This window comes from Siniperca chuatsi, linkage group LG9, assembly GCF_020085105.1.
Source record: "Siniperca chuatsi isolate FFG_IHB_CAS linkage group LG9, ASM2008510v1, whole genome shotgun sequence".
Classification (NCBI taxonomy): domain Eukaryota; kingdom Metazoa; phylum Chordata; class Actinopteri; order Centrarchiformes; family Sinipercidae; genus Siniperca; species Siniperca chuatsi.
Window position 1 is genome coordinate 10,704,902 of NC_058050.1, and position 27,981 is coordinate 10,732,882.

The window sequence follows — 27,981 nt, forward strand, 5'->3', positions numbered from 1 at the left end:
GGAAACTTGCCAAGGACGCCGAATGTGCTAGGTCCTGCCCTGAGTGTTCATCTGCTGTCATGCTTTAAATAGTGTTACAGTTCATGACCATCTATTCTTTCTTCTCTTAGCTATTAAAACTTTTAACCTCATATTAATTTGATTTTCATAACTTAACTGTGAAAACTCTTTGCAAGCTTTGAAACTTCTTTTTTCATTTTTGAACCTGTGAGTTTTGCATTTATATCATTTTGTCTGAACAGTTTTCAAGACCTGAGTAAGATCTTGTCAACAATCATTTGTACAGGTACAAATTTGCAGAATGCCCCATTTAATTTTATACTAAATGGCATATTTGTAAACATTTCACTTTTATGTTCCCCTTTCTTCCTCTTTGAATTCTCTCCAACACACACGCAAACAAAAAGATTCTCACATTTATGAATATGTTGATATGAAGAGACATGCAATGCCCCCTCCAATGGTGGGGAACAAAAGCATGAGCATTATCACAAATCTGACATCTAACTATATGTCCATGAAATGTAGAGCACACAATTTTCATTACAACAATGTAGTAAGTCACGTTTGTGTGTTTTACTTTGCTATCAAATGTGATTTTTGTTTTTTTGGCTGACACCACAAGGTGGCAAAAGCAATGTTACTTTTCATGCTTAAATACATTTTGCTGTGATCTTTTCTGTTACGTACAATTACTTGTAATGCACTTCATCTCCTGTAGAATTTGATCCACCATACAGTAATCAGGACATCTGAATACTTTTTACCAGCCAACAATGAAGCACAGATTCTGACACTGATACAGCTCTAAATCCTCAAACCATAGCTCAGTCTTGCCTATATGGGAATTGCTTTGTTCAAGTGCTTTGAATTGCTTTGTTCAAACTCTGCTAATATCTCAAAAAAAAAAAAAAAAAAAAAAAAAAAACCTGAACATCACATTAGTGTTTCTCTGGACGTCAGTATCATGATTTGACCACATGAGGTCACTGGTCTACTGGTGGGTACTATATGGGTGGCAGAGAGGAATAAACCAACATTTGTTGCATGGCACTTGAACGCGAAAGAGTAACGATCCGCTTGTAAGAGTTTTGATATAGTTTTTATTCCTGGTAAAAGTGCTGCCGCAGTCATGCCCCTTTCCTCTTCTCTTTCTTGGGTAAGTTGTTTTAATTAGGTCTACTAGTTTAATTCACTTATTTTGTTACATAAAAAAGTGTGTATACACACTAAGTTTGGATGTTATATGTGTGAGACTTTTCTCCTGTTGTGACACTGCATGTTTTTTCAGTGTTTTCGGACCGGACATCGACGGATCTGCCTCTTTGTAACTGTAAGTTTCCTTAATGTTGACTTGAAAATCGTGATTATTTCAAAGCTGACATATGATATCAGTGGTGGACCAAGTACATTTACTCACGTACTGTAGCCTACCTAAGTACAATTTTGAGGTACTTGTACCTCTACTTTAGTATTTCCACTTTATGCTCACACAGCAATTTGACGGTGAAAAGACGTTTAATAGATGTCTAGACGTCTATTTGTCTGGCGTCTAGTTTAGATTAAGGTTATTCAAAGTTGAAAATAAGTCTAGTCTTAACGTAACAACGTTACATTGCACGGTGGGATATGAGTAAACAGAATTTGTGTATATGACAAAAAATATACAGTTATACTGTAAATGCGGTTGTGTGCTGTGCTTATGTTAAATGTTTACAGTTTATTATGCATTTTTAAAACATGGCCTAAAACCGGGCTATATGTAGCCAATAAATTCTGGTCTATATCAGAGCTAAAGCATAGAGGCTTGTTGAAATGACTTCTGTTGATCAGTGGGATTACTCTATACTTCTACTCCACTGCGTTTTGGAGGCAAATATTGTACTTTTCACTCCGTTAAATTTATGTTGACAACATTAGTTATTAGTTTCTTTGCAGAGTAAGGTTATTAATACAAAATATAATCAACTAATAAATGATTCTGTATGTTAATGGATTAAACTACCCAGTACTACCCAGTAAACTACAGTATATAAAGTCGTCAAAATGAGCGCCACCTTTACCAGCTGCAACATTAAAGTGATGAACACAGTAATGTATCAATTATTATAATCCAATGATATAATATACATTATTCTGAAATGGGCCATTCTGCATAATGAGTACTTTTACTTTTGGTACTTTAAGTAATTTTTGATGCTAATACTTTTGTACTTTTAGTTAAGTAAAGTTTTGAATGCATGACTTTTACTTGTAACCGAGTATTTCTGCACTGTGGTATTGCTACTTTTACTTAAGTAATATATCTGAGTACTTCTTCCACCACTGCATGATATGCTATTTTAACTTAATATGGCTCACTTTTTACTAGTAATGTACCATTGTAACCTCCTATATTGCTGGTGCATTAATTCATATATGCACAGCAACACCAATTTGTTGTATTATTTTTTTTTTTACCACTGCCTGTAGTTGTACACAATGAAAACTTGCAGCAAATCACCTCTCATACTGCTGAAGTTGATTTACATCACATTACTCCCAGGTAAGACAAAATGTTTTAAACTTTGGAGATTTTGTTTTTCAAAGACTGGTAACAGTGCAGTTTATGTATGTAGGCTACTATGTGTAGAACACATGAGGTAGTTTTTGAGACTCAGTTGTGAAACTTCCCCTTTAATACAAACACATTTTAGAACTGAGTTCTAAAATAGTACACAGCTTCTCTATTATAGCAAATACTCTGTGATGTGAAAAGATACGTTTGTTTGTTACGTGCTGTTGACGCCTTACTTTTTCTGAAAAAGGTCAGTTGAGTAATTAATGTATCACCTTATTTTTGGACAGTTCTTGAGGCACAAGAAGTGACTGGATACCTCGGGCATGACGTCACCCTGCCCTGCCAGTTCATCCCAGGACCAAAAGAAGCCAATATTACTCAGGTTCAGTGGGAGCTAAAGCCACCAGAAGGAGAAAAATTCATCATTCTTGTTTTTAATGTTTTACATGGAGTTAATACTAAGGATACATTTCTGAAGGAGAGAGTGGAGATTGCAGAACAATCTTTGATCATCAGAGATGTGGAAATGAGAGATGCAGGGCTGTACACCTGCAGCATTGCAGCCTTTCCTAGTGGTTCATTTGCAGGAAGCACCAACCTTGTTGTTCAAGGTGAGTAAGAAAATAATTTTAACAGAACCTGGCCATATTAACATGAAGTAGATACATTATATATCAATTTGAATACAATATTTTGTCTATGTTTTCTGACATTAGATTAGATTTTTAATCATACTATCCATTACTTGTCAGTGGGGAGTAAAATGACTTTGATTCTCTTACTAAATAAGGGGATAATTTGATTTAAAAAAAAAAAAAAAAGATTGTGCTGTGTTACTGTGCATGTCTCTAACCTATACCAATTATACAGCAATGATGAATTAACTGTGATTATATAAACACTAATAACTTAAAATAATTTCACAATAGACACACACAGGGTTATTCACAGTCATGTTTCTTCTCCCAGAGCAGATGCCGTTATCATCAGGGCTGGTTTCTGCTATAGTGATTGCTGTCATGTTGGTGTTAACGATCGTGGCAGCCATAGCTTATCTCATCATCAGAAGGTGTGTGTGTGTGTGTGATGTGTATTCTGCGTAGGAGTATAGAAGTTGTAGAAAAGAAACTTCTTCCCTTAACCAAGTTACAAATATATCAGAATTAATCATCCATTTAATACATATTTTTAACAATAACACCATCTGTCACGATGATGGTTATGTTATGTTATGTATACAACCAACTTTGTAAGGTGGTGGGCCACCATGAGCTGTGTACGCATATACATAACTATGCATCATGTAGTTTTGTATTTATTGTTAGGCTTGTCAAGGTTTCTGTATACAGGACATGATGGGGTATCAAACCATTATTTTCTATTTCTTTGATTATTTTTCAATATTCCTTTGTCTGGGTTGTACTACACTTTTTTTTTTATCATTCTCAAGATTGCTTCGCTTATATTCAGTTCATTCAAAACATAAAAAAATCTGCCCTTGTTTTAGTATATTTTTTTCATTTTAAAAGTGATACATTATTTATACAAAAAGGTTTCTGGGATTATAAAGAAAGGATGTCAAAAGTCAAATCAGGTAATTACGTGCAGAAAAATGAATAACAGCACTTTCGATTCCTTCACTTAGACCTGATTCTTCGGTCAGGCACCGTGTCAACATTGGTAAGAAAAAAAGCACGAGTTCCTCTTCACTCTATTTCTACACAGCACCTTATTAATAAATCTTTTGTTTGTTTCAGTTCCCTTGACCAAAGCTTGTCTGTCTTTCAGATACAAGTGGTCAGGTGATGGATGTGGCCAGGCCATCTGTTATTGTAAGAGAAGAGGTAAGCTCAGAGCTGGTCTGAAACTACATCTCTTAATTTAAGTTGAATATGTTTCAGTCAAATGAAGTATTATTATGCTGTTGGTGTGATAAGAAAAAGAGATAGTTGTTTTAGCAAAACAACATAACGATACAACTGAGCAACAAAGTCTCCACCTTAATACACTCTCTCACACTTACTCATAGGATGTGGTCTACTCTCACATCAAGCTCAAACCATCCGGAGATGCTACACCTTCATCCAAAGACAAGCACACAGTGCATGCTGAGGATGTCACATACTCCGAGGTCATAGTTTTGTGTCAGCAGCCTTAATGAGATGAAATGTAAAGTGATGTTGAAGTTCTCTTTCTTGTACTTGCTGAGGGCAAAAAAATTACTCTTAAAGCTTATGTATGCAAGTTGTATTTACCATAATTTTGGTATCATTTAGTGAAATCAGCATATCTTGACAGCTGTCACTAAATCAGCTGCTACTAAAATAAAACCTAACCTTTGTGGCTGCTCCAGGCCTTCTATTGATGCCCTCATATAGGGTTGTAACATCAAATTGATTTAATACATACTGTTTTTTAATCTCGCTCTCTCCCCCTTTTCTATTTTTATTTTTAAATAAACTAAGTTTTATAAGCTGCCAAAACCCCACCACCACCCAACCTTTACCTGAGGGACGTTGAACAATCAGAAACTGAAAAAAGTTTTATAAATCAAAAGATTCTGTTTTGCATTGGAAATAGAAACTATTTACAGTAAAGATATGTAGAAAAATATCCTTCTGTTAAAGGGAATAATCTTAAATTCCAATGGGCTACAATTGCATTAAATGTCAATCCAACAACACTAGTGGAACATCATCACGCCACCAAGACCTGATGTCCAAACCAACAATAAATTCCATTTGTACAGACAGATTTTGCAGCCTGTGCATACCACTGACTATCAATTATAAATATAGAACGCCTTCCTCTGTATAGCCTCACTAGAATTAACCAGAAAAGAGACAAAACTCATTCATTTAAACACAAGACAGAGTAGATCTCATCACACAAAGTTCCTGTTCCTCCTTTGTTGACCACCAAAGGAGGAAGACACATGAAAAATTACACCGTCAATAGGGAACTAACTTAGCACCACAACACTTGTGTAGCGTGTTAATGATTGCAAGAGCTGAAGGTGTTTAGGGACTTTAAAGGGGACACCAAACTTGCTCGATTTCAGCAGTAAAATTTACTTTCTAGATTCCTCTTTAATTGTGATTCAACTAAATTGGACATCATGATGTTTAGAAAATATGATGTGCGCCTCTTACTTTAACTCAGGAACTAGCCAGTCTTTGTTAGGGTTAAAGGGTTTATGAGTCAGAGAGAAAGGCTAGAGTTGTTGTGGTTGTACTCTTTCAAATTCTTGCTTGTACTTTCCTAATCCTGGCTATTTATTAAAACTCACCTGCAGCAGCTTTAAACCAAAAACAAGAATTGCATGTTATTATACAGTACTGTATGTATTCCCATAGGACTGATATCTGTAATAGTTGTAGTGGTATTTTATCCTACCCTGTATTCTGTCTGCTTTGGGCCTGTTGTGCAGAACATTGCTCAATGTTAATGTCAGAATCCTCTGTACACAGATGTTACGGTCTGAAAATGCCATATGTAAAAAGGTGACAAAATATGGTTTGTTTGCAAAGTTGCTGTAATGGTGCATATCATCGCTGAACATTAGATTTAAGTTGCTGGTTTTCAGCAGTGTTTCCTGACAGTGTGATTTTGTGGGTGTGAGATTATGTTGGCTCACTTTGTGTTTGTGTCAGAACATGTGAGAACATTCTGCATTTGTGATAATTCAGTCCTGTGGCTTGTTTATCAAATCATGCAAACAAGCAGACAGATGGACAGAGCCAACAGTGCACAGTTCTATAAATTGTCTCTACATTTCCTTTAAATGAGAACATTTTGTTGGTGGCTATTGTTGCTTAATAAAGTTCTACATTTTCACAGACCTTACCAAATCGGCGGTTTCTCATTTTTGGCATGACAGGAAATAGATAAGAAAGACAAGACAAATGTCGTTATAAGGTATAGTACATTTTGAAAGTCTTTCCATAGCAGTTCATTATATTACTCAGACTGAGAAGAGAAAATGCAAAAGTACGAAAAGCAAAGACACTGTAACACTATTGAGAATAAGCCACACATATACATGAGGTATCTTGTAAAGAAATCAAACCCAAGGACAAACAATAAGCAAACATGGACATTGTGGAAGGGATGATGTGCAAATTAATATTTTCTTGCTTTAAAAAAGTTGTCACTCATTTGTAGCCTTTTTATGTCTGTGGTTGTTTTCTCTTTGTGGTCCTTTTGTGTCTTTTTGTAGTCCCTTTACGTCTCTTTGTGGTCATTTTGTCTGTGGTAGTTTTTCATCTCTTTGTAGTTGTTATTCCACTCTTTATGGTCAGCTTGTGTCTGTTTGTGGTTGTTTTGCGTCTCTTTGTAGTAATTTGATTGACTTTCCAACAAGAAATGCTAGCAGTCACTTCTTACACCTTCTGACTCCGGGGAGCACCAGGGTTGGTTATCAAATTTTACCTGAAGTCTGCATGATGATGATAATTTGATATATGTAAGTGGTGTGATCCTAGAATAAAAGAAATTGGAAATGAGAGGTTTTAATGGAGCAAAATCTGTGTTAAAATTCTCTGCCATAGGGAATGTGCGTGTAAAGTACAGCAGCTATGAATGTGCTATGAATTGCTGTTGTTATTATGAATGGGAAATTAGTTTGCAAGCATTAGAAGGTTAAATTCATTAGATTCAAATTGTTGCATCTTGCAGACCTGAAAGTTTCATAAAACCTATAGTAAAAGCATATTGTTGATGTTGATTTAGCAAGTTTTACTCAAGATGTGAACGATCTCTTCCTTTTGCATTAATCCTGAGTTTATTGCACCTAGGTCCTGCTTTCTCAATTCACCACAGACATTTCCACAGGACCCTTTCTATGAAAGCGCAAGGAAATTCCCATCCATAATTGAGAGTTAAGGAAACACCACCCTGATAAAGGCAAGATAGCTGAAAACGTTTGGGGTTTGGAAAAGAGTTGTGCATGTTTGCCAGCGTATTGTTTATTGTTTATTTGGATCCTTCCTGTGGTCCATATTTAAAGAAATTACATCTAATCAACAATGTTTGCACTCACACTACATACAGTAAACAATAAAATGTAGTTACAACATTACCATTGCCTTCAACATCAAACCGATGCATATACAAAACATTAAAACAACAATTTTAATGGATTGACAGGTAAAACAAAGCAACATTAACAATCTCAGTTCATCTAAACATCCATATTGCAAAATAATCTGAGAAAACCTATTTTGTGTATTTGTTTTGCAGGCCTGTCATCAATAAAAACATATTAGCTGCTTCTTAATACTTTTTTATTTTTTGTAGATTCTTGACATATAAAGCATGACAAACTGTTCCAGTGAGATATGGTTCTATACATGTTTTTATAGCATTGGGGTAGCATAATGTGACCCCTCCTCACCTGGTAAGGTTCACTTCGCCTACTGCTAGTTTGAGCTCATTACTATAATCACAGCAATTTCTTTTTTTCTGGTGAAAGTTACAGTAGTTCATATGGTGTGTGAAATATAATAAGCACAATAATCATTGTTTGGTTAACATCATTGACTGTCTTCCATCCTCAATGGCTTCTGGAGAAAGGGACAGTCCAATAAACATATGAGGGATTTCATTTGTGTGTCTCTGATTATTATTAATTATTTCTAGGCTTGAGTACTTGTGATATCTACAGATAATGTTCACTTGAATATATAATACACAAACGTAAAAGACAGAAGCATAAACAGTGGAGTTAGATTTTAATTGCAAGTGCTTATAGTGAACACACTTCTCTTATAATGCCCATACAGTTGACAGGCAATATACCACATTTGTAGGAAAAAAGTGTCCGTCTCGCGAGGTAACACTTCTAATCTAAGATAGCATCTTAGAATTAACCATCCTGCGGCGTTTGCCGGACTTGGCAGCAGCACACCTGCCTCAGGAGGAGGTTCAACCTCAGGCCAGCAGCGACAGTTGGGAGTCTCCAAGGCATTTGCGACAGGAGCGAAGTACCAACGTGACAGCAATCAGGGGCGAGCAATGAAGACAGAAAAAGACCGCGGCTGTGTAGGCTAAGTCTATATGTTGCCAACATTTGATTTCGACGTGGCTGGACGTCGGAGTTCTAGAATCCGTAAATGCAGCGCCGAAGAAAGTACTCTGAAACCAGTCCTACAGTTATCCAACTAACTGAGGATCTTCTGCTCCCAAGGAAGAGTTTACGCGCAACCGGAAAAATTGCTGGAGTCTTGGAAGACACCTGCAACACAGCAACTGTTGTCAAAGGTTCACTCACGCACTCCTGGAGGAGATTCTGGCAGTGCCCGAAGAGCGGCGCGATGATGGGGATGGAGATGGTGCCATGCAGCATGGCAAGAATGCAATTACAAGAAATAATTACAAAGACTGTCCCAATATAGATGAATCCACCCATTAGACATGTATACATAGGCTACTGTACATAATCACCTACTTCATGTAAAGTATATTAAATAATTTAATTTTCCAGCACTCTCTGCACTATTGTATTCTTCTTTCACAGAAACAATTTGACTTGGACGTTGTATGTTGTTGTTCATTGTTTATATATAGGCCTACGCCTATTTTTTCATCTACTTGTATGTACTGTACATAATAGTTCTAGCCTATGTTTACCTATCTTTGTTCAGGTTTGATTGCAGAACAATCTTTGATCATCAGAGATGTGGAAATGAGAGATGCAGGGCTGTACACCTGCAGCATTGCAGCCTTTCCTAGTGGTTTATTTGAAGGAAGCACCAACCTTGTTGTTCGAGGTGAGAATCAAATAAGTCATATCTGTAACAGTTCTGACATACATAGCTCAACTCACAGGCTGAACAGGTGGAATTAAAATGAGGTTTACTTGACCAATGATCAAAGTAGGGTTTGGGTTAACAGGTGGGCAGTCAGAGGAAGCTAACAGATCCAGATGGGGCAAAGGCAGACAGGCAAAAGTCCAAAGTAGGCGAGGGTCATAGGCTGAAGGCTGGTAGAACAACAAGAAGAAAGGGCTACAGCAGGAAGGCAAAATAAACAATTTAACAAAAAACTGAAACGTGAGGGCGGGTGCATATACTAGGGAGCTAATTAGCTAATCAGGGGGAGGCATGCAGGTAGGGATAGCAAGAACACACTGGGTACAACTGCTGGATGAAGAAGGAATTGCAGGGTCTGAAATGACAGTTGGCGACTGGCAGACCAGCAACACAGATGCAGTACAAGATGCATAGTATCATGAATTAGTTGCCTACACTATCAACACCAAACTTAAATTTAAAATGATTTAAAGGAATAGTTTAACAGTTTATGGAAATAAGATTCACTTTCTTGCCGAGAAAGCCAGCACTTGCTGTTTCCTTCTGTTTCCATTCTTTATACTAAGCTAAGCTAACCAACTACTGGCTTTAGTTTTATATTTACTGTATAAACATGAGAATGGTATCAATCTTCTCCTCTAACTCTTGGCAAGAAATGTACATTTTAATGAGACTTTTACCTGGTTAAATGAAAAAAAAATTAAATTAATAAATGTTTTTCCCAAACTTTCAAACTATTCTCTTAACATAAGAAAGACTCTCACATGGTTTGGAGTTGATCACAGTTGTGTTTCTTTTCCCAGAACAGATGCTAGATCAGACATTACTAAGGATAATTGCTGCTGGAGCATTTGTGCTGATAGTCGTGACCATGTTTGTCACAACTTACTTGTGACAAGGTTTGTGTGTGTGTGTGTGTGTCTGAGTCTGAGCTGTTCAAAAGCAAATTCCTTCCATGACCAAGAGGGTCACGACATGAGATATTACTAATATATCAGCATTTAGTAAACATTTTTGATCAATAAATAAATAGTATCAGTGGTTTATTACTGATACTATTTATCTGATACTATTTTAACACATACTGTACTTTAAAGTGTCTATGAATTGGAAAAAAATCACTTTGTGTGCTAGTTATGTGCAAAAGAACTAATCATAACTGTATTTTTATTTATTTAGACGTAAGGCTTTGGTCAGGCACTATGTCTGCACTGGTGAGAGAAAAATCGCAAGTTCCTCTTCTCTTTTCTAAACAGCACCATATAAATTTATGTTCTTGTTTGTTTCAGTTTCCTTGACAAAAGCTTGTCTATCTTTCAGATACAGGTGGTCCAGTGATGTGATTGAAAGAGACAAGGTGAGCTTGGAGTTAGTTTGAGGCTACATACCAGTACAACAGTGTGGCTCATTGGTGGGTTTTTATTAGTTTTTGGACAACAATGGATCAGTGTTGGTTTTGGTCTTTTCATAGGATTTGTCGACAATAAGAAAAATGTAGAATATCGTCACCCTTATTCTTTAAATAAAACTCAAAGCTTGTGGCTCCTCCAGGCCCTCAATTCATGCTCTCATAAATCTCACTGCAGCTGAATCTAACCAGCCAATCATGATAGTTTTCTGTAGGTTGTGATCCTACATGAATGTCAATCATGTCATGCATACAGTTTTAACTAACAAAAACTTTGGATCTAATAAACAATGGATGAGAAATCCAAACATGGCGGTCATTCATTCCAGTGAAAGCTGTTCACCCAGCACATACACCATAAACATTTCTCTTGCTTCCTGTAGTGGGAGCCTAAATGGTGGTGAATAGCAAAAAAATATGTCAATATAACTCTGGCTTATGAATATATATTGGACCTAATCATTCAAGTATTTTTAGCCATGCTAGCAGTGTGGCGGTAGGAATGCCGGTTGGTTGGTTGGTTGGTCCACCACGATGCGATGACATTTTGTAAAAACATTCATGGTCCCCAGAGGATTAATCCTACTGATGTTGATGATGCCCTGACTTTTTGCCCTGAACTCTGGTTTATGACCAAACTAATGACATACCCATCAGCCTCAACTATACTGTGTGTTTAATGCTAATTAGCAATTGTTAGCATGCTAACACATTAAACTATGATGATGAATATGGTAAACATTACCTGTTGGCATTATCATTGTGAGCATGCATGATATTAGCATTTAGCTCAATGGACCACTGTGCCTAAGTACAGCTTCACAGATACACCAGAATGACTGACTTTTAGTCTTGTTGAATTTATGTTACTCTCAGGAAATTTGCCTCTTACAGCCCTTTCTGTTTTGATTGGATGTGTAAGGCAAAAAGTCTTTATGAATCACCCCCGTATCACCAAAAAAAAAAAAACACTGTTTCTGAGGGTTTGACATTATCGAAGGTGCCTCATCTTGTTGCAATCAGCCAAAAATAAAAAGTTATGTGAAACAGTACTAAAGCAGCAGAGAGTTTTTTTTTCACTGTGTTGTTCAATCACAGGAAATAGACAACATACCAGTTATGAGGAAGTAAGAGTAGAGTAAGAGTGGGCACACAAAGTTCCTGTTTCTCCAAACTATGAAAAAGGAGTAAACTAAACTCGGTAAAACTATGACCATTTCTATTTCTGAGGGAAAATTAGACTGTAGATGCCCCATGTTCTCAGCTGAACTGGACTCATCAACTGAACTCATATTTTTTTTTTATTTGCTTGTTAAAAGTCAGTGCTTGTTTATCAAATCATGCAGACAAGCAGAAAGACAGGACCAACAGTGCACAGTTCTGTAAACTGTCTATACATTTGCTTTAAAACAGAACTTTTAATTAGTTGGCTATTGTTGCTTAATAAAGTTCAAAATTTTCACAAACCGTACCAAATCTGTAGTTTCTCATTTTGCTGTTGTACTGTGTAGTTCAGTCATCACAGGAAATATATAAGAACATAAGACAAATTCTGTTTGAAGGAAGTGCATTATGCAGTGTTGGAAAGTAACTAAATACATTTACTCAAGTACTGTACTTAAGTACAATTTTAAGATACTTTATTTGAGTATTTGCATTTTAATTTTACTTTATACTTCCACTCCACTACATTTCTGAGGGAAACACAACGAGGACCACAATGGAAGCAAGTTATCCATTAGCTTTTTTGTGTTATCCTCGACATTTTCAGTGAATATCTATTTGTCACAGTTCTATATATATATATATATTTGATATGTCAAATAAATCAAATCACATCAAATATTGTACGTTTTACTTCACTACATTTATCTGACAACTATAGTTACTACTGTACTGTGCAACTGTTTCTACCTCATTAATCATCTCACAACCTCTAAACTACCGAATGTAGTAGTAACATGTATCAGTATTAACAATCGATTAATGTCATATATAATAATATATCAGTCATAGGGGCCATTTTCCTGCAGAACAAGTACATTTACTTTTGATACTCTAAGTACATTTTGATAATAATACTTCTGTACTTTTACTTAAGTAGTAGTTTGAATGCAGGACTTTTACTTTTAATGGAGTATGTTTACATTGTTCTAGAGGCACTTTTACGTAAGTAAAAGATCTGAGTACTTCTTCCACCCCTGCATGATGACAGTGTTTCCATATCAGTAAGTCAAATAACTCAGACATGAAAAGAACAAATGCAGTGAACCTTCAACTCAAATAGCAAAGACACATGTCTCTGTGGGACTGTTTGAATATTTTTATTCCAAAAGAAGTTTGTGTGCCTATAGGTCTGAACAACAGGGCGATCTTTCTGAAGAACATCATTACACCTTCACCCCAACACCTCCCATCACACACCCTTCACCCACAATCACACTATAGAACCTCTTGCTCTTCAATGGGAATAATAACAACAATTTAATCATAATATTCATCATCAGTTTTAATAATCCATTTAGCACTAGTATAGAAATATGAAAAAATACCAAAGAAAAGAACATAAAAGTAAACAAAAAAGGTTTGTTTTGTGGGGTGAGCGTTTAGACACCCCATCTGATTTTGTTTTCTGTTTTGTGACCCTCCCTTCCCTTCGATATTCATACTAGCAATATTTTGGCTTTTTAGGGTTTGTACCCTCCCCTTGTCTCTCTACAATAATGCTTTGCAAGTCATAAATGCTTTCAGCTGATGGTTTAAAGCTGTTGATAGCCACTTATTGGCTATGTGGTGCTATCAAATATCAAGTTTTGTGGTTTTGTACACAGAACAAACCAAAGAAGACATGGAAAAGATACTCTGAAGACAAATTTGAAAATAAAAAAAACAAAAACAAAAAAACTGCCAGTGGGTTTAGTATGTCTCTATTTGTGAGTATATGTGTGTGTGTGTGTGTGTGTGTGTGTGTACTGTGACTACATGTAGAAAGTTTGGTTGGCTCCTGTTGCCTTGTCAGCATTCTGAACACAAAGGTAGAAGTAAACAGAGAGAAAGGGACACATCAAATCCAGGCCTGCTTCTGCTGACAGAAATCATTCAGAGAAACAGCATAATGTGTGCAAACAATGTTATCATTCATTATCTGGAACACAACGGTGTCAACAAATCTGTTTCACTGCAAAATGCATAATGTTATACAGCAATGAAATGTTTGCCTAGACAACAATGCCAGTATTTTTTTCAGAGGATTTGTAAAGGGCTGAACTGGTGGTTATCTCACACACTTTGTTTTACTGCTGAATATGAATGGGTGGGAAGACAGTGAGGGATCATGTCCTTGTTGCTGCACTAGGTGAGATCTGAGATGATAACATGAAGCTTCTCAGTTAAAGGTGAAAAAACCAGCTGGTAACTTTATGTGTATTGGAGGAGACTCATGGGTGTCAAGACATGGATTGTGGTACAAATGGGGAAATCGACATTCCAAACCGGAGGTAAAAAAAGAGAAAATGGGGGGGTAAAATGCAATGATTACATTCATAAAATCTGCTGTCAGGAAATCAAAACATACTGAACAGGATGATGAGAATTAGCATCAGCTAACCCTCAAATCTTGGATGTCAGCATTTCCTTTTTATAACTAAGTATACTAACTATAACTAAAGGTGTGTATCAAACCACCCCATAGTTCAGCAGTAAGCAGTGAGTCACTCCACAGTGAATGTTTTGGGACCTGATTAGGTAACTGATTCAATGAACTCTGAGACACTGATGAGTCAATGACCTGCAGTGCAGAAAATGCTAATACAGCACTTGATAATGATGTCATATCAAAAAAGTATATAATCTAGGGCTGATAGGCTATTGTGCAAAAAATCAGTAAATATGATACTGTTTAAATTATCTGACACAGTAACATTTGCTTCTGAGGGGACCCTTTCACAGAGGTGTTATACCACAAAGAACACAGCTACAGCACATAAAAGTAATCATGGGCACGTTTGATTAGGGTAAACTAAAGGGAAATCATGCTGCAGTAACCAATCTGATATCTGTCATGCATTCATGTAAATAAGTGGATTGCAGCGCATTCTTTTACTACCAACCTAAAACTGATCTGATCGGTTTTATTTGTGATCCTCAGCGTCAATGGGAGCAAGTGCTTAATTCAATTTGGATTAATATCATTGATCTGCCCACAAAGAGGCAATGATGGGAGGTGATGGTGTATAAAATACAGTGGACTTAAAGGATAAGGCTGGCAATATTGTACATTTTTCTTCTTGTCAACAAATCCCATGAAAAGACCAAAACAACCAATGTGTTAGTCTGTCTCTCAATACTTTCCGACATCCCCAGCCTGTTTGTGGCACTCAGCAACAAGCCCCTTTGGTCCCGCTAAAGACGCAACTCTTAAAAAATGGGCACAAATATATACTTTCATTTAAAAAATGTTTTTTCAAAAACTGCTGGGTACTGTAGTTTTTAGCAAACATTACTACAACCAGTGCAACGATGTGACTCAATGTGTTTTTAATAGTTTTTATACAATGGAGGTCCATGGCACAGAGGAATAGGCTACATGAGGCTTTGGCTACTTATTAGTCAGATCAATTCATTGGTGGTTTTGGTCTCTTCATTGGCTTTGTTGACAATAAGAAAAATATAGAATGTCACCAGCCTTATCCTTTAATGCTCCTTGTGATGGATCAGCTATCTAAAGCAAGTTTGTGCAACTTAATATTTATACCACACTTACTTGTTTTAAAAGCAGTGGCTACTTGGGAGATTGGAAATCTGTTTAATGAATAATATGAAGTGTACACAATTTGAAAGTAAAGACCTAAAACATGCAAATCCATCAGTGTATTCCCTTTAAGCACTGTGGCTAGTAGTGACTGTAGTGTTTAAATGTTTTAGTTGGAGTTTCACACAACTGTAGGGCTGTAACATTAACTATATAATTAAACAAGACCAGATTCCTTTCCCAGCCAGAGTGAAAAGCATGTATTCCTTCTAAATCTATTTATCAGCATGTTTCCCTGTGTTCAACCCCCTCCTGAATGAGTCCCCAGCCACCGAGGGGAGTAATTAGGCGATCAAAAGCTTGAGACAGTATTGACAAGTCTGTGTTGAGTCTATCACTCTGGCAGGAGCCTCTACTGTGAATGGCCAAGTCTGTCTGTTAAACAGAAAGAAGGGAGGAAGCTGCAGCTACAGCCTGCTGGCGCATTAACAAGCCCCTTAAAAGATGCCCAGAATTAACAGATCAGGACAGATCTAATAATGGAAGTGGTTCAGTTAGGGATTTCTCATTCATATTCAGTAGTGTCCTTTTCACTCTCTGCCTCTTTCTGTCTCTTCGCTTTCTGTTCCTCACTATCGTGCCCCTCTGTCTCTGGCTCTGCCTCGCACAGTCTCTCTATCTCTTCTACGCTGTGTGAACAGAGGTGAAAGTGAAGTAAAGGCTTGGCAAACGTTACCCAGGATAACGAGGGACATTAATTTCACATTTCAAAGCCTCTTGCTCTCTCTCTCCTCTTTTTGTGGCTGTCTGATTATCTATCATTTCTAGAAGGGTGCTGTTGCTGGATACATGGTTCTCCTCACTTTGTGTAGTTACAAACGGACTTACAGGAAGCACAATTTTTTACATACACACACGCACAGTGTAAAGAAAGGCAGACCGACAGTTTCCTCTGCTACTGTTTGCATTATGTTGCCTTGAAGTCGTTTCCTCCACCTTCCCTGATACCATCCAAAAAGCAGCTATGGGGCTCAGGGAGGGACACAAAACTCTTGAACACAATTAGCCGCAGTCAAGTTTCTTAGTATGTTATAATCCACCATATTGTTACACATAGTCTGTATTTAACTCTGTAATTCCCACTTAGAACAATGGTAACAAAACAAGAAAGACAGCAAAAGAAAAACAGTAAATAATTCTCTGGAAGTCTTTTAGTTGCTGTTTTAAATCACATACGGATACAGTATGTCCTCAAACAAGGCTTCATTTTAATAGAGGGGTGGTTAGCTTCCAGGGTAGTTAGCTTCCAGGGAAGTGTTTGTGGAAGAAAACCAGTGCCCCCAAATCTAAAGGTGAAGTGAGAGGCGAGTAAGGAGAGAAAAAGGAGACAATGGAAACCATCATCAGGTCATGTGCATTTCCACTCGATTTGTTCTTCAGAGTTGATTACAGAAGCTTAACTGTCGACCATCTCACAACGTGCTTGTAGGCAGTTCTGTATCTGTAGGTCTCAAGCTCGTCTCATTTTCTATTGGCTGACCTCATAGAGTTCAACTTCTTTTCATCCATCTCTCCCTCTTTTGTTCGCCAATGAATTTCACCTGTGGAAACAAGCAGTGTTTCTCTCAGCAGCACAAATGTCCATCAGTCACATCACCGGCTCCTTGCGGCCCTCTCACCCTGCCCATTGCTTCTGGTCTCAGTCCTGGTCACCCAGTAGGTCTGTGGTGTTGCTGTTCTGTGGAGGGGGAATGGGTCGGGATGTATGAGGTGGGGAGCTGTGGTGTAGCCGCCTTGGGCTTGGCCCCCCTCCACCCTCACTGTCTGTGTTGGATGAGGATGGGGGTGGGGGTGGGGGTAGCCTGGGCAGGGGTGCTGATGAAGGTGGTATTCTTGTTGTGGTTGATCCTATACTGCTGCCTGATCTCAGGCTCTGGATCCTCCGGCACTCCTGGCAGATCCTCACGTGCGTGCAGCTGCGGGCAGGCAGCATCACAGGGGTAGGGGCTGGTGGAGGAGGGGTGGTGTTGGCCCCCAAAGGATCATCAAGGATCCGCTGGGGCCCAGAGCCCAGATCGGAAGGCCCTGTCCCTCCTGCTCCACCTCCTCCACCTCCAGCTCCACCAGTCAGTGGGCCAGCTCCACTGTAGAGCTTACCGTTGCTGAGGCGCATCTCCCGGACCAGGCGCAGGGGCCGAGGGGCCCCCAGAGCAATGCGTGTGGGGTGGCGCAAGGCTGCTGAGCTGCTGAGGGGCCGACGGCGGCGCATACGGGAGCTCTTCTTACAGGAGACGGCGTTTCGGAACTCTGTGATCATCTCCCGACAGACAGACACCTAAAGGAGAAAAGGAAGGAGGGAGGAAAGAGGGGAAAACGGAAGGGAAGGAGGCAAAGGTAGGAGGGGTGCCACAGACACAAAGTAGGCAGGCAGCAGAACAGGACAGTGGTAAGGCAGTACATAAATAGGAGAGCGGAGGGTAAACAAGAAAATTGAAAGGAATAAAAAAAAGAAAAAGAAGAACAAGGCGAGAACGAGGCAGAAAGAACAGACACAGTAAGGCATGGTAAACGAAAAAGTCGCAGGAGAAGCGAGGGCACAGAGATCAACAAATGAAGGGATGGTTTGAAAACAGAAATGAGGAGGTGATGGGGAAGGATGTAGAAATGGATAGAGATGGGAGAATATCCAGGGAGCAGAGAGAGTTATTACAATCCAAACACACAAAACACCAAAATGTTGTTTAGTTTATGGGCACTTCATTATGGCACTATGCACTATGAACGGACAGGCAGGCCTACAAACTCAGGTGCACATATACAAAGGCACACTCACACACACAGCAGCTGTGCACACTCTCACACACACAGTAAGACACACTTTAACACCCACAAATCTTTTTCATCATTCCAACAGCATGACTACTGTAATTTGCACACAGGATGAACAAAATGCATCCACATGTCCACTACAGACAAACAACGTTCTCATTGAAATCATAAAAAAAGTCATGTGCTCACATAAACAGAAACAGTACTCATTATCGGAGAACAGACACTGATGGCCCAATGACAGGAGGTGTGTGTTGAGAGATAGAGGGAGACACACAGTGAAATGGGTGAGAAGTAATCCAAGAATGGAAACGAAGAATACCAGCGTACATGTGAGGCATGTAAAAGAAGATACATCATGACATTTAATGCCAGGGAAAAAGATCACACTACTTTTTTATGCAAGCAAATATTGGCATTTCTCAATATTGCTTATCCGTACGATCAAGTTTAGCTCACAAACACTTAGTGCCATACTGTTAAACAGCAAACACTAGAAGGGCACAGTGACTTCAAAACAGGCAAGACATGCAAAGTGAAATCAAATTCTCTGTTTGTTGTATACATTTTGGACACTACAGCAGTTCAGCGTCACATACTTGAACATTCCTCTCATCTCACATGCACATAACACATTGAACCTCAAATGTTACAGCACACACAAACAAACAAACAAACACATACAAATGGAGGCAAAAGCTGAAAAAAATCTATTCACTCTCACACACAAACACACGCACACAAAACAACATAATCAAAAGGGTTGGCGGGATGCCATGGGAACCTACTGGGGTGTGTCTGTGGGGTCGGCGAGGGCAGGTATGGGGGCATACCTCATCGGTCTCTGCCGAGCGTCGTGTTGACCACACGAACTCCATAATGGCCACAAACACGGCAATGATGAGACCACAGATCAGCACCACGAAGATGCCCCCAATGTTCTCCATGCCCAGACCTGAGAGTGGGCCACAGAAGACAAACATTAGTACACAAACGCAGAAATACACCAACACTGGCGTGGTTTTAAATGTCTTTTTTAAAATTTAATAGTCATGGGGAGTACTATACAGCCTGTGAAAACAGTTGTATAATGTCTTCTGTGGCTCTGGAGGAGCTCTGTTAAAGGAATAGTTCAACATTTTGGGAAACAGTGTTGTTTGCTGTCTTGCAGAGAGTTAGATGAGAAGATTGATACCGCTCTCGTTTCTTTATGATAAGTATGGAGCTACAACTGGCAGCTGGTTAGCTTAGCTTAGCATAAAGACTAGAAAAAGGGGAAACAGCTAGCCTGGCTCTGTCCGAAGTTAACAAAATCCACATACCAGCACCACTAAAGCTTCCCAGGCAACGAGCAGCGACTTCAAAAAGTAGAACCACAACTTGACATTCTTACACTTCGATACGGTGTAGTCCCTCATTCGTCCAAGAGTGTTCCATCGTAGAAAAGGTTTCAGTCGTAGTCATCTGGACAATGTTTTCAAATTCAAGACGTTTCGGCTCCCATCCGGAAGTCATTCTCAATTGTGAAAATGGTTTGAGAACTCAGAAATTTAAGCTACTCTGTGTTGCTTAAGCCCTGCCCTCAGGGAGGAATCTTCCTAAGTGTCTGCTGTGGGCAGGGTAAACAGCAGACACTCAGGAAGATTCCTGAAAACATTGTCCAGATGACTACGACTGAAACATTTTCTACAATTTTACACTTCGATGTTTGTACAGATATGACATGATAAGTAGTGGTGTCCACTTTAGAGGCACTGATAGCCAGATTTTATTACAAGACTAGCTGTTTTCCAGTTCCCAGTCTTTATGCTAAGCTAAGCTAACCAGCTGCTGGCTATAGCTTCATATTTGTTGTACAGACACGAGAGTGGTATCAATCTTCTCATCTAACTCTCTGCAAGAAAGCAAATAAGCGTATTTCCCAAAATGGTGAACTATTCCTTTAAGTCTGAGAAAATTACTCAAGTGACCTCACTTTCATAATCTCAGGTTGGAGACCACACATTTTTAATAGATAGCCTGTGTAACAAACTGCAGGGAGTTTGAGAGACATGGGCCTTACCACTCAGGGAGGGTTTAAGTGTAGGATACAGTATTTTTGGAGCTTGACTCATACAAGGGACAACAAGTCTGTCTTTCTCAGCCTCTGCAGCTCCAATTTTGATTATTCTTTTTTAAAATCTGTTTCTTGAAAGTATCTGAACTTTATGTAAGTGCAATACTAAATCACTGGAGTGCACTTTCAATTGAATTAAAACATTTAAATGGCCAATGATGAAGTGGCTGAGTGAATGCCAAAATTATGGGGCCCTGAAACGCTTGAGATACACTGCACAGATGAAGCTCAATGATGCTGAAAAGTAGTGCATGAAGTCTTTTCTTTTCAGAGTTACCAAAACCATTTTAAAAAGAGATTTTCATCTGACAGCAGTGGCATAAATGCAGAGGCATTTTCATTGTCTTTGTCATTTATACAGGCACATACACACTCACATACGCATGCACATTTTACACACACGTGTGAACAGACACACTCACTCTAATAAAATTCCCATAACACACCACCTAAGACAAACAGAAGACATTTGGGAAAGTAGATTGCGCTAAGCACCCTTCACAAGGACATTAGGTCAGGCATTAGCCATTAGCTGCACTGTAGCAGACAGTGAGGAGACTATTACTGGGGACATTAGAGAGAAGGAGGGAGAGGAGACAGACAGCTGCAGTCGACTGACCCTTGGCACGGTGGTCCTCCTCTTTGGGACATTGGCCTCCCTCCCACCACCTCCTCTTCAGTATCTCCAGCCTGTTATTCTCTTGCAGCTGGAGGATGGCCAGCGTGATCTCATCTCTGAACGGAGACCCTGGCAAATGAGAGGAAATCAAGGATAAGAGCAAGTGAAGGAGGACAGAAAAGGCGCAGCAAAAGAGCCCAAACAAGAGAGGAGTTATTTCAGAAGAGGAAGAAAACATGAAATGAGGAAAGTGTAAGAGAAAGGGAGATGGAATCCCAGGAAAAGAATTGCTGTTGCAGCCTAGAGATGGCTACGAGTGATCTTACTGTGAAAATAAAGAGAGGATTACTGAGCGATAAAGAGCGAGATTACAGTCAGACAGAGCCAGTATTACAGCTGCTGGTCAGACAGCATACAAAGCATTTTATGAACTAGATACAGTAGAAAAGAATGGGAAGGTTTAAAGGGTCAGTTCACCAGAAATTGCAAATACATTTTCTCATTTACACTAATGTTATCTAGCCATGACGATAATCAGCAGACCTCAATGTGAACAGTTTTCATTGAATCTACTTTCTGCAAGAAAACAGACCCTATGAAAACTGTTGACAGTGTGTTCTGTGAATTATTCAGAGTAATGGGGATACTGTTTCTTGAAAGATTATTTTTCAAATTAAACCCAAACTACCCCAAAACAACCTGTAAACAGAGCATGGAAAATGATCTCAGATAGCACTCAGCCAGAGAGAGCTGTTATCCTCTGGGAGGCACAACATATCATTTCTCATGACAAACCATTTCAAAAATACAATAGTTTTATTTCCCACTGCAATACAGAACCTGAATTCGCTAGCTAGCAGCATGTATTGCCCTCTGAGTGAGTTGTGGAACTGTTGTTGTTGGATATTTGAATGTGAATTGCCACTATGTGTTTGTTTTCCGTGCAATGATGTTGATAGAAATGTGCTTTTTACACACTGTACCAATGACAAATTCCACCAGCATATCTGTGTGATCATCAAAGTGAATTAAAGGAATAGTTCAACATTTATTTGCTTTTTTGCAAAGAGTCAGATGAGAATATTGATACCACTCTCTTACCTTTCCATTAAATATGAATCAACAGCCAGGAGATGATTAGCTTAGCTGGAGAAAGCTAGACTGGTTCTGTCAAAATGGAAAATCTTCTTTGTTTTTATTTGGGTGAACCAACCCTTTCAGAGTATTATTAAATATCTAAATGTCTCTCCTAATGGTCTGCCTCAAGAGCTCCTTCTCCTCTCTGGTCTGGCTCTTCATGTCTGTGTCTGCTCTACATGCTGATGTACAGTAACTGCTTCATCTTTCTCCACACCTTTGGTCCATCATATCTCACTTTCTGCTCTATTCCTTCCTCTCTCTAGTCATGCCCTCCTCCTCTTCATTAGAACAGATCGCTGTGATGCAGTGACACCACCTCTACGCTGTATGTGCTAAAGAAGGAGCTTCAGAGGAACTGGACGTGTGTGGAAAAGCAATTAACTGCATGTTCATTACTTCCAGTTTAAATACTTACTAATCCCTTAGAAAAAAAATAAATCAACCACGTACAAGACATTTTTCAGATCTAATCTCTCACCAATCAGTACTACTACATGTGTCTATTTAGCATAATTGATCTCATGCAGGTGTTTCTGCCTCTCCCACAATCAATTGAGTTTATTTATTTATTTTGATGAGGATTATAGCGAAAGTCCTTTAAGATAAGATAAAAGAGCATTTTTACACAATTTTAGTTATATATGTCATCTTTAAATTTTTAACTACAGTAAATCTGTGTGACACCACTGATCATAACAGGCACAGACGACATGTTTACATCCTACTGCACTGAATTGTTCTTAACTTTAATGCTGAAAACTGCCTCTTTAGCTACATGTGGTACAATTTCATGTCCTATAATTTGGACACCTTGTCCACTGCAATGTCATTGTTTTCCACTACTACAATAACAAAAGCCCAATGACATTTGTAAACAAGCTGTGTTACAGTATATAATGAGTTTGCTGATGTTCAGGGTTGGATGTCTGATGTGTTTCTGAAGGTAAACAAAGCTCAAGTACTCTAGGGGTCGAAACCCCCACAAGGGGCTGCAAGATTAATCTAAAGGGAGATGACTACCAGGGGAGGAAATAAGAAAATCAAAATTCTGCTACATTATGTTATGTTCATTTTTCAGACTTTTCTCTAATCTTGCTTTTTTCTTGTGATATACTGTATAGTTTTATATAGTTGTTTGGTTAATGTTTTTCTAACTAACTATTTATTTAACTTAAATTATTTTAGTGCTATATTTAAGTAGAACTCAGAGAACCATACATTATTTGATATGTTGTTGTCTTAATTACTACAATACCCAATTATTTTGCCTTAATCCACAAGCTGTGGCAAAACACCTGCAAAATACTGCAGCAGTGTTTAGTAACAGGACAAAAAAGGGTCAGTGTTGCATCCCTTGTGGCTTCCCTGCCCTGGTTGACTGGTTAATTTTCCAATTGATTTTAGGCTTTTATTGATAGATTATAGGTCTAATCAAAGACATGACATCTAAAAAAAACCCTAACGTGGCTGATCGTGCTCTTAGATCTTGTCAGTTGAGGCAAAAAGACAAAAGGTCACTGAATGTTTGCTGTAGGGGCTTGTAGGCTTTGAAATGTCTTGCCTGAAAATGGCACTGACTAAATCAGTATTGATGTTTTTAAAACCCATTTACAGGCTTCAAAGATTTGTGATAATTTCATTAACATATTTTAAACAGTATCTATTTGTCTATTGGTGTTTTTATGTTTTGTTTCAGTATTTAGCTTGTATATAAATCCTAGTAGCATCTCATAATGTAATAAATATCGTCGTCTCTGGATGTTAGCTTCGCAGCAGCAACTGTAGGGCCAGTTTGCTAACTCACAACCTAGCTAACATTAGTTGCATTACTTGCTGTGTCACTGTTCGCTCTATATCATGGTATTTGTCCTGGTTTAGGATTTCTCCAGAATCGCATACCCTAACCTTTAATAGTAAATATAATAAAAAGAAAGTAACAAATTACCAGATTACGTTTACTTACACAATGATTATCTCTAATAACGTGATGATTACTTCTGTAACATATGTTAAACTAATGATGAGATAACATTATTACACTGAGATGAAAACTAATGAATCTCCTTTATTGTTGTGATGAAATTTCCCTCCTGCAATTGATCGAATTTATAGGTTTTACTACATGTTTTACATTTGGAAGCTATTAAAGTTATTACCTGGTAGTTATTACATTATCAGCTGTTACAAGCACTTTGTAATGTATATTTTGATTGAAAAGTGATATATGAGTGTTATTACCCAGTGGCATGCCAATGCCATAGCCCTTGGTGTCCAGCAGGCCTCCTATCTGTGTGAGATTACAATTGAGGCCGCGATAGTACTCGTTCATGGTGCTCTCCATAAGGAAGGCATACTTGGAGTTGACGACGCGGGCAATGCCCTCTTCTGTGCTTTTCACAAATACACTGGGCTGCTTGGAGTTCATGTAGTTCCACATCCGCTGGTAGGTCTGGTAACGTGAGTTCTGCAGAGGAATGGGAACACAGCAATGGTAATTAAACACTGACTACTGATGTGTGTATGTGTACATTTGGGGTTCCTAACATGTCCTATAATCTGTCTTTGAAGCCGAAATCAAATGGAGGGTGATAAAAATGAAAGATGGAAGATGGAAAAAGAGATGCATGCTCGATAAACAGGGGAGAGAAGTACACGTAGTACAGAGAATCCAGTGTGAATAATGACAAGCAGAGTAAAACATCAATGGCAAATAGAGGAAGAAAGGAGAAGAAAGAGCAGAGGGGGGAAAAGCGACGTGAATCAAGGCAACAGATTATTCGCTCATGGCATAGCTGATGCATCATCTTTCATATAGATGGAGGTTGTTCAGCACACAGGAGGTGGTTCAGCACTTAGCAAAATATGGCAAGCTTCAAAACAGGATTAAGTGTTTAAAGTGTACAATTACATGTTGTATCTGTGGATTGTGTGTGAGAAGAAAGGCAAAGAGTAGAGAGAGCGGCATCTGTGTGTAATAATGCGGGTGTGTATTGTATGTATGTGAGTGTCTGTGTGTGTGTGTGTATTAGGCATTGAGTGGGGTAATGTACTGTAGCATTGAAACTGGCTTATGTAGGCAAACATAAACCACTCTTTCTTATATCCTCAATACGAAACCAACACCATAAGAATGCAAAACACACACATACTCACAATTTGGCATGTAGCCACTTCCCATGCATGCACACAAATAAACAAATACATATTTTTTATACGCTCACCTACACACACTCCCACATGCAAACACACCTACACACAAATACAAAACACACACATACACACACACTGTATGACAAACACAGATGCCAACACAGTTGCTGGAAGCGCTCTCATAAGCAAACACAGGCATTCAGCCACTTAACACAAACACAAACAGCCATAAAAAAAACAAGAGAGGAACTCAGTGATATAGTAGCAAATATGAGGACAACCACTCATTCCAGGCACAGAGATATAAAGACAAAAACACTGCACTAAATCATACATGCACACAAAAAACTATGAAAAATTGTCGCTATAAAGGTAATTCAAGAAATTGCCAGATTCCAGAATGAATCCAACTGCCATAAAAAACAACACAATTTAACATGTACACACAGATACAAACACACACAAATACCCGTTCAAAAATCCCAAACAAAGCCAACCAGAGCCATAGCTGCTACAGTGGGTCGTACCATGAAGAAGGTCATGGTGCTCCCTCCATGGATGGTGCCATACTCAATGTTTGTCTGGTCAGCCAAGTCGTCTGGAGACTCGATGGGAACCTCCATCCTCTGGACAGTCAGGAAGGCTGCCAGGTTGGCCGTGTAGGACGAGATGATGATCAGGGTGAATGCCCACCTATGAGGTGGAGACAAAGGAAGGAAAACAGTGAATAGGGTAAGTAGGGATGGGTGATGGATACAATCTTTTATCACAGTATATGTAATTTCTAGATCACCAAATTGATACATGTCATGATACAGTAAATTGTCTCGAAAATCAATTGAGTTTTCACAGATAAACAACCAATTAGGAATATTTCTTTTGGGCTAATCCAGCAAAGGAAAAACCTGACGAATCATATTTTATTACATTAAAAATCATATAAAAATCCAATGTTACTATAAATCAGTCCTTCTCACTGATTTGCAACATAGCCCACAATGGCCTAATATACCCAGGGATGTTAAAGGGAGAGATACCTCAGTATAAACAGTAAGGCGAAATCTCTGAAATTTCCAAATTTATATTGTCTCACGGTATATCCACATCATATCGCCCAGCCCCTAAAAGGGGCTCAGGTTTCCTGGACTAACAGATAATATTCTACACCCACGTCGAAGATGGGACTCTCTTATGAACTTTCTTCCATGTCTAAAAATTTTCTTCAAGAGGAACATCATGTACCCACTATACTTAATAATATACTTTAGCCCACATCTTGATCAACTCAGTGTAATTTGCTCTTCCTGTCTTCCTCTACTCTTTATCTCCTTAGCTCTTAGCGATTTTTTCCCCCTGCACGTCTCTTTCACAGTCACTCTGTTGCCACAGGAATATCATCAGGCTAATGTAGTATTTCTGAGAACTTAGCATTTTTGTATTGTTTACTTGAAATGTTGGAGCTCAGGGACTGAAACTTATGAGCTATATGTCAGCTACGTGCTTAAACTTTAAAATGTAAATGTCATAATCTCACACAGCAGATGTGCTAAAAAAAAAAGAGCAACCTCAAGGAAAAATTAAGGTTCCCAATGAAGAAATTAGTTGAGAACAGAATCTAAAGGGGACTGAGCTTTTGCAAATATGGCCCCTAAAATCAAACAAAACAATTTACCATATATTATCAAAATGCCTAATTCTGTTAATATATTTACATGTTATTTGAAGACTCATTTGTAGGGCTTGGACTTTGTGTCTTAATCTGTATTTACTGCCCCCCTCCTTTTTAATTGATATCATATAATTTTATCTATCAGCCCTTTTATCATTTTAATGTGTAGAAATTGTGTGTTTATAACTGTTTTATCACAATTGTATTAATGTTTTATCTTAACTGTTTCAGCATTACCATTCAGCATTCCTTTGTTTCTCTTTTTGTTTAGCACTTTGTAAACCTCTGACTTTGTGCCATACATATTAATATTATTATTATGACAACATGTAAATTAAATATATAACATCATATAGCAACATTTAACACATCTGACACATGTGACAGTTTGGAAGTTTAAAGAAATGTTTGAAAACATATAAAAAAAATACTCTGCTTTTAATAATAATTTGTGTCTGACATGATTATTTACTATTTGAAAATAGCCTTTGTGTGTCAAACACATACATCACTCAATACAGTGAAGGTCAAGCATCCAAGTGAAGTAACAATAAGCCAAAACACAACACAAACTTAACCATTCTGTAACTTACCACACCCCACTAACACATCTGGTGGACAGGGCTCTGGGCATTATCTCTGATCCCTGCTGCATGAAGCCTCCGACAGGGAACCACAGGCTGTTTCCCAGGGTGTACTGGTTCTCCAACATGTCCCTGCGCTCTCGCAGACATGGGTGAGGGTTGTACCACTCATAGGGGCTCAGCCTGGTGGGGAAACACATTTACAGTGGAGTGACCTTAAGGTGAATTTGCAGTACAGTAATGTGCCCCTGTCATATCATTCAAGTCACCGCCCAATCAGTCATTTGATCCCTGTCAAACCGTCTGTCGAAGGTTGTATAAGGTAAGGTTACGTGACAGGCAAC

At 38.5% G+C, this 27,981-nt stretch overlaps 2 protein-coding genes across 8 annotated transcripts in view; one reads left to right on the plus strand and one right to left on the minus strand.

Moving 5' to 3' along the window:
* The first annotated feature begins 1,000 nt into the window (after positions 1-1,000).
* Positions 1,001-6,406, plus strand: LOC122881989 (nectin-1-like). Of its 4 annotated transcripts, XM_044208827.1 has the most exons (9): positions 1,002-1,159; positions 1,292-1,333; positions 2,473-2,545; positions 2,848-2,942; positions 3,039-3,171; positions 3,530-3,629; positions 4,206-4,240; positions 4,349-4,404; positions 4,590-6,406. In XM_044208827.1, exons 1-9 carry the CDS (start codon positions 1,133-1,135, stop codon positions 4,716-4,718), a joined length of 690 nt encoding a protein of 229 aa, XP_044064762.1. In that variant the 5' UTR covers positions 1,002-1,132; the 3' UTR covers positions 4,719-6,406. The 4 variants fall into 4 exon arrangements, with proteins under 4 accessions (XP_044064763.1, XP_044064764.1, XP_044064762.1 ...); XM_044208826.1 differs by having other exon boundaries at positions 2,848-3,171; XM_044208828.1 differs by lacking the exon at positions 4,206-4,240 and having other exon boundaries at positions 1,001-1,159; positions 2,848-3,171; positions 3,535-3,629; positions 4,590-4,665.
* A 6,682-nt stretch (positions 6,407-13,088) lies between these two features.
* grik5 (glutamate receptor, ionotropic, kainate 5) overlaps positions 13,089-27,981 on the minus strand; it is an 85,767-nt gene continuing 70,874 nt past the window's right edge. Inside the window, exons 17-23 of one of the 4 annotated variants that reach the window (XM_044208833.1) lie at positions 27,647-27,820; positions 25,912-26,077; positions 24,473-24,698; positions 21,095-21,223; positions 19,193-19,314; positions 18,549-18,585; positions 13,089-17,865 (exon numbers count right to left, since the gene is read on the minus strand). In XM_044208833.1, coding sequence (XP_044064768.1) covers positions 17,813-17,865; positions 18,549-18,585; positions 19,193-19,314; positions 21,095-21,223; positions 24,473-24,698; positions 25,912-26,077; positions 27,647-27,820 — 907 coding nt within the window. In that variant the 3' untranslated portion in view covers positions 13,089-17,812. Of the gene's footprint in view, positions 17,866-18,548; positions 18,586-19,147; positions 19,315-21,094; positions 21,224-24,472; positions 24,699-25,911; positions 26,078-27,646; positions 27,821-27,981 lie in introns of all 4 variants that reach the window. The other 3 variants (XM_044208832.1, XM_044208831.1, XM_044208830.1) reach the window with 3 other exon arrangements.

What these genes read in the sequence shown, in the direction of transcription:
- LOC122881989 (XM_044208826.1), top strand. Translation starts at nt 1,133, where the DNA reads ATGCCCCTTTCCTCTTCTCTTTCTTGG. An exon ending in TTACATCACATTACTCCCAG is followed by an intron (nt 2,546 to 2,847) that starts GTAAGACAAAAT and finishes ATTTTTGGACAG; the next exon opens with TTCTTGAGGCACAAGAAGTG. An exon ending in CTGTTATTGTAAGAGAAGAG is followed by an intron (nt 4,405 to 4,589) that starts GTAAGCTCAGAG and finishes ACTTACTCATAG; the next exon opens with GATGTGGTCTACTCTCACAT.